General features: G+C 52.4%; 1 protein-coding gene across 1 annotated transcript; it reads left to right on the top strand.

Moving 5' to 3' along the window:
• Positions 1–631: 631 nt before the first annotated feature.
• Positions 632–2,406, top strand: LOC147902294 (uncharacterized). Its single transcript, XM_087374237.1, has one exon. The coding sequence runs from the start codon at positions 799–801 to the stop codon at positions 2,032–2,034; it is 1,236 nt and encodes a 411-aa protein (XP_087230363.1). The 5' UTR covers positions 632–798; the 3' UTR covers positions 2,035–2,406.
• The last annotated feature ends 10,103 nt before the right edge of the window (positions 2,407–12,509 follow it).

Below are 12,509 nucleotides of genomic sequence, written 5' to 3'. Positions count from 1 at the left end.
AACACACGCACGACGATTTGATTTGGGTGAAGGTGAAGTTTCGGTGCTTTATGAGTATCCCATAACGTTAATAATATGCATGAAGCTTCATCAAAGCTTTCTTTGGAAAACTTGGAAAAAAAATCAAAATCTCCTTCCAACCATTGGATTTTTGTAAAATCGATTAGGACACATGGCTTGACAAGGGCTCAAAAATCGGAAACTCCTCCCTAGGCTACCTACCGTAAAGAAAAAGAAAGCAACTAAAAAAGGTACAATTAGTTGACGACTCCGAGCTAAACCTAACAAAACGAGGTTGCACTAAGGGGAATGCAATCTAAATAATTACTCTAGAAGGTTCTAACACACACCTATCCAATAAGGCAAAACTAGGATATGGCATTCAATAACATCATTGCGGCCTAGGCTCTTTGAGTACAACACTTATGCATAAGAATGACTTAGAAAGGTTCCCTCTTGATAAGTCTCAAATATGAGGTCTTGCCCATACAACAAAGGATCCCCATGGACAAATACAACTTATCCTCGAAGGCCAATTCTTGACACATTGAAGAATGGAGAACAGACCCATTGCAAAATCTGCAACAATTCAAGTCCGTTGTAATGCCTCGCGAAGAACGTGTTCGTGTTTACAGCGAGCTCGGAGATCGCTTCGCTATACCAATTATGTGGCATATTTAACGACAAATCGTGGCGCTTAGGGTTTATCATGAGGAGCGTCTTGCTCCGTTCAGTGAGTAGGTACTCAGTGCGTCGTCTCCTACCACTCCACCACCACCACCACCACCACCATCATCCATGGCTGCGAGAACGAGAATGAGTGTGCTCCGCGAGCTCCTCCGATCTCGACCTCGCCTCCTCTACCCAGCACTCTCCCGCACCATAGCCATGGCTGCCGCCTCCCCTGCTCCTTCCTCCTCCTCCAACTACTTCCCTGGCCGTGCTGATGCCGCTGGCACTGCCGAATACGCCCAGAAAATCGGCACCGCTGCTGGCCCTGGTCACTTCCGTAGCCTCAAGCTTGGTCCCCAATCTGGGGACCTTGTCGTCTCCTCTCTGGGTATTGGTACTTACCTCGGTTCCGACACCGATACTGTAGATAGGGAGTACATCGAGTCTATCACGCGTTGCCTCACTCTCGGCGTTAACATCATCGACTCGGCAGCCAACTATCGCAACATGCGCAGCGAGCTAGCCATCGGGCAGTGCTTGGCGATGGCCATGAAGCAAGGGATCATCAAGAGGAACGAGGTGGTGGTATGCTCGAAGGCAGGTTTTCTAGCCTTCGATTACAGGGAGTCCATTGACCCTTACACTTACATTGATGATACCTATATCAAAACTAACCTTTTTAAGCGGGAGGAGTTTGTGGGGGGTTGCCATTGCCTTTCGCCGGCCTATCTCAAGAATCAGCTGGAGCTAAGCAGGAGAAATATGGGTCTGGAGACGCTTGACGTTTACTTTGTTCATAATCCAGAAACCCAACTCAACGTTGTTCCGCGCGGCACGCTTCTTCCACGAATTAAAAATGCGTTTGCTGCCATGGAGGAATGCGTGTCTGAGGGGAAGCTTACAACGTACGGCGTGGCCACATGGAATGCCTTTCGGGTGGACTCGAGTGCGAAGAATCATCTTTCCCTTGAGGAATTAGTATCTTATGCAAAGGAAGTTGGAGGAGACGATCATCATTTCAAAGTTATACAGCTACCCTACAACATAACCTTGCAAGAAGCTGCTAATAAACCGACACAGAGCGTGAGGGGAAAACGGATGCCTCTGCTTCATGCTGCTCACCATCTTGGTCTTTCAGTGATCACGTCTGCTACTTTGAATCAGTCTAATCTCACCAAGGGTATCATGCCTGACGTACACAACAAGTTTCCAGAGCTTGGGGAGCAGCGAACGGATGCACAATGCGCTATACAGTTCGCTCGTACAACGCCTGGCGTCATGACGTCGTTGGTAGGTATGCGCAAAGTGATGCATGTGGAAGAGAATGGAGCGATAGTCAGATGCCCTGCAAAAAGTCGCTGAGGGCTCAAGCACATTTACTACTATCTGATTTCTGTTTAGTTTGGGCTGAAATCTTCGAGGTCTTCAGCTGTCAAGCAGGGCTTAGTGCTCTCGTCTGTATGTGGGGCTCGCGTAGCACAGGTTACAGTCAAAACACCCCCGTTTTTGCCTCTCGCTGTCCACGATATTTAGTGACTTCTACCCAATGCTCTGCGTCCACATAGATGGAGGGTTTTACATACCAAAAAGAATTCCGAGTGTAATTATAGCTGGACTTATTGTTTGCTGGGGTGGAGTGACATAACTTGAGTAGATATTCCATCAAATCTATGCCTGGTAGAACCTATTAACTGTCTTCTCTAAGTCTTTGTTACGTTGTGTTTGGTATGGTGGTAATGCTGATGTGATTTTCCTCAGTATTTGTAAGGATGGCATGTTGGTACTTTCTTGGTCTCCAAAAAATTTGCGGTAGCTCAACATGGTTGGATGCAAGTTTAAAATTTATGATCCTTAAAGTCGACCAATCTGTCTTTACATGGCATCAAAGTGAGAATGCTATGAAGCTGGATGCCATAGGATGTTAGCCTGCCCTGCTTGGTGGGAGATTTGTGGGGAGAGAGAGAGAGAGAGAGAGCCAACACAAGAAGCAGATGCACATAGTTCTTCGGAGGAGGCGATATGGTTAAAGAAGTAGGTGAGATTAGAGAAGGATAGTTCATTCCAAGGCGAGCAGAAGATTCCTTGCAGCTCACACGTTGTTGATAGAATTATGGTTGGTGATGTTGAACATGGAGTAACGTGAAAGTGACAGCTGAGAGAGAGAGAGAGAGAGAGAGAGAGAGAGAGAGAGAAGTAGAAGAAGTAGAAGTAGAGTCTATTTAACATCCTCGGGGGGCCAAAAATGACCCATAGGACCCGTCTCAATACAATGTAAAATAGAGTCTCCTCAAGGAGAGGGGTTAGGAGTCTGAGTTCCCGATGCTAGGTAAAAAGACGAGTGACAAAAGATCCCAATGCTGCTGGAGAGGCAGTAGAGAGAACTGATGTCAGCTGAGCGGAGTCCTCCAGTATCTGCTGGTAGTCCTCCCTGACTGTGCATATCGGGGGCATTGTAGAGCCACATGTGCCTCTATCTCAACTGTCTGCATGTCACAAAGGGTACAGACTCTAGCATATTTAGGCTGATGCATCCAAGCTCCCTTATCAATTGCAAATGTATGAGATCTGGTACGAAACTTGGCCATGTTTCTGCGATATAGAAGGAGGATAGGTGTGCTAATATAAGGCTGAGCATGAGTCTCTATGGACATGTATGTAGACCAACATGTGGGATTTATGTTGTCTTGGTAATATTCCAGCTTTACCTTCTTTTCACTTGTCAGCCAGTGAGTTTGCAAAGTGCTCAGTAAAGAGAGTTGAAACTCTTGCATGGCGACCTTTTGAGGTGGCATGGTCAAATATGCTTCCACTTTCCATTTGCTGAACCATTTTCTTATGTCGGTTGCCCATCCTGTACAGATGATCTTACTTTTGTGGTTCTTTTGAAGCTTTGTGCTGGCATTCCATGCTTTATGAGGCAGCCTATCAGGTTGCATTTGCTGCACCTCTATTAGGTATTGCATAACTCTGATCGGTGCATGAAATTCAATCAGCGTCCTTCCCGTTTTCAACAGAAGTATTGAGTATGGAGTAGTGGGTTTGACACCAAGGTGTTTGTCATGTGCACATGTTGGTATCTGACGTGTATTGGGTACACAAGACTAGCTCAGGTAGCTTGGGGAGGCTTAGAGTTAGGCAAGCTTGATTCTCGGGTTGAGTGGCAAGGGTACGAACCAGTTAGATGTCTTTGCTATTTTTGGCACTTGGGGCCCGAGACTATATAAGGGGCCCAGAGGTTTAGTTCTCAGAGAGCCGATGGAAGCAAGTTTCGTTCCCAGGTGCTAGGTCTGATCGTGGATTGAGTCGCGGACGTGCACCTGCATCATAGCGTAGCCCAAGGCCCAGCAGCAGATTCTAGGCTTCATAGCGCCACCTGGTGGTATGGGACACCAGGCTGGTTAGGATCTGGTTGGGAGTTCGTGCCGGTAGCTCAACTCGTGGCTCGGAGGGGACATCTCTTGATTCGGGATCACATCTCGTAGATGTCATGGTTGGGTGGTGAGCAGCCTGCTCAGTTTCCTCACGTTGGTGTGTTCTTGTGTTTGCTTGCAGATCAGAGGTTTCAGGAGTGTTGGGATTGTGTCAGTTGGTATCAGAGCCAACTCCTGAGGTAGGAACTTTTGTTGCAATAATTTTGGACAAATTTTTTTCTCCAGGTATGCCCTAATTTCGAAATTCATGTTGAGTACCTTGCAAGTGCTTGTTTGGTTCATCGGTTTTGGGAAGTGGTTAAGATTAGGGGAAAAAGGTAGGAGAGGCAGAGGGTGAGTGAATTCGAAGTTGAACTGAGGCGTTAGGTAAGAGAGAGAACGGGGTGTAACTTGGAGGGCCAGAGAACATTTGCAGGGGAGAGAGATTGTAGGTGAGAAGCGCTCGTAGGAGTGAAGATATGGGCTGAGGCGGAGCTTCAGTTGCACCTAGGTATGATCGGACTGAGCAGAGACCTGGAGAGCGCCATAGGCTGGAGCAGTTCGTTAGAGCAGCTCGCAGCCAAGGGGTGAGTCGTGGGGTGTGCCATGGGTGGGAGCGGATCGTAGGCAAGGTTGTGCTAATTCGGGGGGGGATCTGGATGCTAAAAAAAGCACCAGCCCTCCAACTTAGGAGGGTGGGCTTTTTTGCTAAAAACAGCACCACCCCTCCAACTTAGGAGGGTGGGCTTTTTTGCTAAAAAAAGCACCACCCCTCCAACTTAGGAGGGTGGGTTTTTTTTTGACAGCTGAACCCTCTAAGAGTTGCGCCCACCTATTCTAGAGCATAGTGCAGCAGCAGCTCCTCCCCTTCTCATGATCCATGCGCAAGTCTCTACCCCTCTACGCCCCTCTTGACGATTCCACTCTTAGGTACCGCTTGTTGCAGATTTCCGTGCAAGCCAGCAAGGAGCTCGGCTCCTGGATTGACAACCTCCGCAAGCCAGCCTCTTTCTCTCATCCCTCTTTGTTTCGTCAGATTTTCTCTTTGTTCCAGTCTCCTAATTTCGAGCCCACCTGTCCCTTCTCGTCTCTCAGCCTATTTTCTTCATCAAATTCGATTCAGTTATGGCTGATTCTGTAGACCCTGAGCTTGCGATGGGAGACCAGGATATGAACTACCATGCGGAGGATGACCAGTGTCTCTACGATGATCTGATTACGAAGAAAGCCTTCAGTGAATTCACCATTGCTCTTGATGGAAAGTTTGAGCAGGTTAACACGAATCAAACGGGGTTGACACAGCAACTCCAAGGGATTCAGACTACACTCACACTTTTGACTAGCACTGTTCAGGCGCTCACGCATGTGGATGCCATGGCTTCAGTGTTAGGTCCAAACATCACTCCAGATCCTTTTCCCGAAGATCAGAAGTCTTGTACCAAGGAGGTTGTTGACACTTGGTTGCACAAGTGGCAAGTATACTTCCAGTTTCACCCTTACCCAGATGACAAGAAAATACAGCTTGCAGCAGGGTTTATGTCAAGAAGGCTTTATTGTGGTGGAAGGAACTCCAACCCAAGCCTGCAACATGGATAGAATTCGAAGGGGTCTTCAAGAAAGAGTTTCTGAAGGAGGAGGAAGATTACGACATAGTAGGCAAGTTAAAAGCCCTCGATATGTCCAAGCTGAATTTGACTTTTGAGGTTTACCTTCAGAGGTTTCGGGATTTGCAGACCAGAGCTACGAAGATGGATCCAGTGACCTTGTTTTTTTTTGAAAAAACAGTGCTGATTATATTACTTCGAAAAAACAAGATACAAGGGGTCAGTTTTGCAGCTCACGGATTTGCGTTCACAAATCGGACGCAGCCCTAAGAGGAAACAAAAGCTCCCTCTCACGGAGGGATCAGGCGGGTGTGAATAAACAGCTAGAGAGGCGGTGAGTAGCGCCACTGAAGGCCCTGAGAAGTATGCTCAAAGAAGAGACCCTGCGTATCCCAATCTCGGAGGAAACGTCTCCGCTTCTCCCGGCCAGCCCGGGAATCCCCTTGGATCTGGTCCCATTGGCCTTCGAGCGTGTAGATAATCTCGCTCCAGATGTCGGCCATGACTTGGGCAGTTGAGAGAGAGGTACCTCCGAGGATCTGCGCGCAGTGCGAGGTCAAAATGTGCCATCCGACGATGCTGCTAATAATCTCCCAGACTGGCTGCCTCAATTGAGATCCTGTGTCCGCCTCTGCTAAGTGCTGCGGGATGCCCTCAAGCGGCCCCCAAGTCCCCTGTGTGATAAGGAACATAGGGTCCTGCGGCCCTGCCTCGAACAACTGATGATAGCCAAGTGTGGTGAACAACTGATGATAGCCAGGTGTGGTGCTGCACCAGCAGAACGCGTCCCAAGTGATCAAACCTAACTCTGGTGTTGCGCGAGTAAGGATCCCGAAGGCCCACCTCCACACGTCCTGGGCGCGAGTGCAGCTCCACAGGCAGTGCTTTGGTGATTCCTCGTCCTCATGACAAATCTGACAGAGACCATCCTGACCAATCTGCTGCAACCAGCTCCCTACTGGAAGACCCTTGTGGGCGAGTAGCCAAAGGAAGTAGGAAATCTTCCCCGAGCGCGAGTGCAGCTCCACAGGCAGTGCTTTGGTGATTCCTCGTCCTCATGACAAATCTGACAGAGACCATCGTGACCAATCTGCCGCAACCAGCTCCCCACTGGAAGACCCTTGTGGGCGAGTAGCCAAAGGAAGTAGGAAATCTTCCCCGGCCGCCAACTCTCCCACAAGGCCTTCCAGAAGGCCTGCAAAAATAGCCTAGAAATACCCTGAGAATACCAACTGGGCCGCTGGGTGGGTGGTCTGCTCTGCATCCTTCCGAGAACGCTCCTGCCCAGTTTCGTGCTGTAAGCGAAGAAAGGGGTCGGTCCCTGGTCTGCCACAACCTCTGGCCATCTCCACTCTCCTAGGTCCCAATCGAGCTCTGAAAGGGCCCGCCCCTTCCAAAACCAGAGGCGCCATAACTGCAGTTGATCCTGCTCTATACTAGGATCGATCCGCCAAACCTTCCCCACGAGGCCTACGGCATGAACCCTCTGCCACGAGAGAAGGGGGTCGATGAGCGCACCCTCTCTTGAGTCGGCCATCCTCCAAAACGGCGAAGAAGGAAACAGAGGTGTCGTCTAGCCGGCTTGCAACAACCAGTGGGATGCCACGAGGGGTGAACTGTCCAAGCCAACGGGCATCACCAGACATGAGGATCTGAATCTCGGGTGGAACCAACCAACCGGCAGGAATCGCTCCATCTGTCTCTGTGCGCCTCGCCTGAGCTCCACGGATACCTCCGGCTGCGGCTGCTAGAGCAGCGGTCTCCAAGTGTCTGTAAGTGTTCCTCCAAACTCGAAGGGACCGGGCCGGCCCCCGTGTCCAGCCATCCCACAAGATATGCGACCTCTCCCCCAGCTGAAGGCCCAAGGCATCTCTGACCTGATCGTTCCAGATGAGCGGTTGGCGGTCGATCTCCTCCTGACTGCTGGGAGGCGACTGGAGGAGATTGAGACGGAGTCGCCTCTAAACCGTGAGTAGGCTACGAATGAGCGGGGATCGGGGGCGGGTAAGCGGTGCAGAGGTGAAGATCCATCTGAAGGACAGTAGCCACTCTCCTCCTCGGCGGGGGGTGCAAGAACTGATCCCGTGTTGAAATAACATCTTCCATGTTTGCCCCCCCGGGGTCAAACCGCGGATAACTAACTTGCCCAGCAGGGCCTGACTCTGAAGCTCAGGATCAATGACCCCCAAGCCACCCTCAGCCTGCGGAAGAATGATTGTCTGCCAGGCTACCCTGGCTCTGGTATCTTTGAGACCATCCCTCCCAGACCACAGGAAATTCTGGACCATCCTCCTGAGCTGTGCCACGCAGGATCTCGAGAAGCACCGACAAGAGGCCACATACCAGGCCGTGGTGGCCAGGAGAACTTGGTTGACTACAAGAGCACGACCTGCAAGAGAGAGCTTAGCAGTACTCCAAAAAGCCAGCTTCCGTCGTATGGAATCTAGCATCGGGAGAAACTGCGGAGCTGGCGTGATGTCCAGGCCGACCTGAAAGCGGAGATATCTAGTAGTCTGCCCCCGTGGGATCCATCTGAAACCCACAAACCTCCCTCACTGTGAGCATGCCCCAGGGTTTGTGAGAAAACCAATTGATTTGTTCCAGTTGATTTTCGCACCGGTTGCCGAATAGAAGACCTCTAAGGCCAGCCTCACCCTCTCCAACATCATCTCATCATCCTGAACATACAGCGTTGTGTCATCTGCATACTCCGAGTCCAGGAGCTCCGTGTCCTCCTTGATGGGAAGGCGAACACCTCGGATCCCTGTCGATCTCGCCCGAAGATAGTGTGTCATCGCCTTGGCGAAAAAGAGAAACAGGTAGGGGGCGAGTGGGCAACCCTGATGCACTGATCTCTCCAATCGAAATCGCTCTCCCATCCTGTCGTCGATGATGACCCTGTTGGAAGCTGTCCTGTATAATGCTGAGATACCCTGAATCCATCTCACTGGGAATCCAAGTCTCTCCAAAGTACCCTCCAGGAAGGACCAGTCCGCTCGATCGTAGGCCTTCTCAAAGTCGAGAAGTAGGATGGCTAAATGCGACCCGTTGTGCTGAGCCCACTCCGTCGCCTCTGAGAAGGTGAAGACATTATTCAGGATACTGCGATCCTGGACAAAGCCTGTCTGAGTGTCATGAATGAGGTCAGGAAGTAGTGGCCGAACTCTGGCGCTGATCATCTTGTCAAGGATTTTATAGGCAGTGGTGAGGAGAGTGATCGGGCGCCATTGACGGATCTCCTGTCGATCTCCCCCCTTCGGGATGAGGCAGATCAATCTCGAAGAGAGGCTCTCTGGCATATGTCCGTTGCTGAAAATCCTCTGGAGGGATGCTAGTAGGGGCTGATGAATTTGATCCCAGAAAGTGGTGAAGAAAGCTCTGGAAAGCCCATCCTCACCAGGGCATTTTTGCCCATCGATGGCCATCAAGGCCTCCTGCATCTCGACAGTGGTGAACGGTGCCATCAGCGTCGTCTGCATGCTGGGCTGAACAAGGGTCGGGATGTGTCTCCACACCTCCTCGCGGGAACGTCTAGTGCGGGAGGCAAGCTGCTCCTGCTAGAAAAGAGTCCTGTAGAAGTCGGTAGCCAACCCCAAGACCTCCTCTTGATCGGTAATGATGTGACCCTCCGCTGTCCTAAGACTCCGGAGCTGGTCACCTGCTGCCCTCTGGCCATGCGTCCTGAAGAACTCTTTGCTCATCCGGTCGCCCTTCCGAGCCCAGTAGGAGAGGGAGGCGTGATAAGAAAACTCTGAGCGACGCTGGAGAGTTTCCTCAAGAAGGGCTCTAGCTCGAAGGGCCTGGATCCGAAGCTCCTCCGAACCTGGAGCTGCCTACTGGAGCCGCTGAATGGAGGCGAGGTCCCTACGAAGAGCTCTCTCTTTGCCCCACCACTCTTGGCGAACCTGAAGGGCTGCGAGGTGGCAAATCTGGCTGGACTCCTGCAGAGCCTGCGCCACCGACTCTACCAGATCCACGCACTCGCCTCAATCTCTGTCTCAAAGGCCACTGATACTACTGCGCACCTCCTCCCTAGAGAAGATGGAATCAGGAATTCTGCACGAACGGGTAGGAAGGGACTGAGCTGCCGAGTCTAGTGACAAGAGCACTGGCGTGTGGTCGGAGAGCGTCGTCCCTGGCACTACACCCACCTGACCACCTCTGCTGATGGCCCAATCACTAACATAGAATCTGTCCAATCTCTCTAGGAGTCTGCCCCCTTCCCTGCGGAAACCCCATGAGAAGTCCAAGCTCCCGTGCTATCGGCGGAAGGACGGGTCTCTCCAGCTGTCCCTACCTCCTGTCGTGAAGAGAAAGGAGTCCCAAGCAGTCTGCTCTACGTGAGCTATACCTGTAAACTCTGGTCCTCTGCCCTGCTGGTCCTCCAAAGTCTCCAGATTGTTGAAGTCACCTCCAACAATCCACGAATCCATGTCTGGGAGAATCTCTGGGAGAATCAACAAAGGCTCTGCGTCGGAGGTCTGTCTGTGCATAGATGTTGAGGATTCCTATTTTGGAGCCCTCCAACTCTAGGCCAACCCAAAGTGCACGACCTGGGATCAACGTACCATGGCCAAAAACTCCCTTGGCAATCGACTCACAAACGGAAGTTCAGACACTGCCACTCCCCTGTGCACCGATCGAGGGCTCCCAATAAGTGTGAGAGCGTCCAGGAAGGATCTTCCCGTAGCTACGGGTATGAGCCACTGACAACTTATGCTCTTGGAGCAGGAGTATATCCAAGCGACCAATCATTGCTGGTTGAAGTTCTTGTCTCAAGATGAGCTTCCTAGGACCACGGGTGCCAGAAGAGTGAAACCCGTTCACGTTCCAGGAGACAAGGTGTAAGCTCATGATGAGGACTGGTAGGGTGCGAACAACTGTCTGCTCGCGGCCGAGGTCGATGAAGAGGCTGGTAGTTCGGAATGAAGGCGCTGACGCTTCTGTGAGGGTTTGGAGGGGGAGGCGGGGTCATCCTGCCCGTTCTTCAAAACTTTTAGCAAAGGCGTGAGGCCTTTGGTGCCATGGACAAACGCTTTCTCGAGCCAGCTCGAGATCTCTGAGGTAGTCATCCCGTAGAAGGCGCGAAGTTTCTGTGGTGTCCAGGCTCTGACATCTTGGGGGAGGGACCACGATAGAGGGGCCCTAAGGATCACAATCAATCTGAAGCGCTTGGTAGCGCATCGCCACCGCAGGCGCACGTCACCCTTGGACCACTGGGTCTCGAGAAGCTGTCCATCCGTCGGGCCTATCCAGGAGCAAATCTGAGCATGGGTCTGCTCTCTGAGAGCCTCCCAGACCGAGTCGTTTGTCCAAATCTCGGTGCCGTCACTGAGAAAAGTGAAAGCAAAGCTGGGGCCATCCCTCGGGGCCAAGGCTGCGATCTTTTCATCCATCCCTTTACGGAGCAGGAAGATACTGATGTCAAGGCAGGCTGGGAAGGTCCCGAGGTCGGCCACATCCAAGTAGTCCCAGGGACTGGATCTGTATAAGTCGCGAGGGAGCTCTCTCTCCTGGAGCTGAGGCCCGCCAGAATCTGCAACTGAGGGGGCCGGGCTAGCAGACAAGGAAGGCTGCTCCAGGGGTGGTACAGTCTCGGGGTGCCCTGCCTGTGGTGAGGAAAGGGAAGGAGGCTGTGGGGTAGGAGACACAGACTCCACGGAAGCGATTAGCGGGGAGGGGGCGGAGGTGGGGGAGTGGGGGCTGCACGCGGTTGAGAAATCACCGGTGAAGCTGACACTGCGAAAGAGCTGAGAGGGGCGGGGGAGGAGGGCTGGGGCTGGGGCTGGGACTGGGGCTGAAGAGGAAGAGGCGGGGGCTGAAGAGGAAGAGGCGGGGATTGAAGCTGAGGGTCGGAAGAAGGGGACTGCGGTTGGGGTAGGAGCTGGGGTTGGGTGGGGGGGAGCAGGGGATCGGGAGAGAGGGGGACCTGAGGCTGCGGAGGGCGGGTTACAGACGAGGAAGAAGCTCTCCCTGGACCCTGGGGCGGCTGCTTGTCAGGTCTCTGAGGCACTGCTGCAGGCTGGGTAACCTCTGCCTCCTTGCCTTTGTCAGAAGTCTTCTTATTCTTTCCTCTTTTCCTTCTGACCTCGGTCCAGCCGCCAGCCAGCTCTGGACCGGACTCCGGCTGCCTCTGCTTTGCCTGACGTGGCTGCCTGGAGGGAGGGAGAGGGGGCTGCGGGGGGGGACGGGGGGGGCCGAGAGGGGCTAGAGAAGCGCGGACAAGTAGCAGCCAGGTGCCCAAAGCCATGACACCTCAGGCACTGGCCAGGCTGTCCTGTGACTGCCATGCTATGAGTAATGCTGCCAGCATTTGTCACAATCTCAATCAGTGTAGGGAGGGACGCAGGATCTGCCACAGCCACACGGACTCTGGGAGCTCTTGCCGCAGCAACCGCGTCGACAAAAGTGTCATGCATCACCCAGCGAAAGTGGGAACCCAGGTCCCTGACTATCGGCCGTAACTCAGAAGCAAGGCCTGGGAATACTAGCGTCATTGGGTGGCGAGGTATGCGAAAACGAGCATCAAAGTCTGCTGCACTGAATCCTCGGTACCAAGGGACTATCATGATGATCTTTCCATCCACAGATGTGGGGGAACCAGCAATCAGGTTGCTCGCAGCTTTCGCAGTGGATCGTTTAAGCCAGAAGATGCCCCTTCCCATGAGGGCCACCTCCTCGATGTGGCTATCCTCTAACATAAGAGTGGCTTGAAGCCAATCCCTGATGGTTGACCTGGAGGGAGAGTGTCCAATGACTCTGCCATAGATTGAAGTGTGGGCAAAGTCATTGGCAACCTGTTGTACCCGGGACGACTGTTGCT

Source organism: Dipteris shenzhenensis, chromosome 4 (genome assembly GCF_047967505.1).
Source record: "Dipteris shenzhenensis isolate YYH24624 ecotype China chromosome 4, Dip_SZ_1.0, whole genome shotgun sequence".
NCBI classification, from domain to species: domain Eukaryota; kingdom Viridiplantae; phylum Streptophyta; class Polypodiopsida; order Gleicheniales; family Dipteridaceae; genus Dipteris; species Dipteris shenzhenensis.
Note: the sequence above shows the minus strand (reverse complement) of the source record. Positions and strands in the feature narration are given on the sequence as shown.

Excerpts from the sequence above, each read along its gene's own strand:
- LOC147902294 (XM_087374237.1), top strand. The coding sequence starts at position 799 with ATGGCTGCGAGAACGAGAATGAGTGTGCTCCGCGAGCTCCTCCGATCT.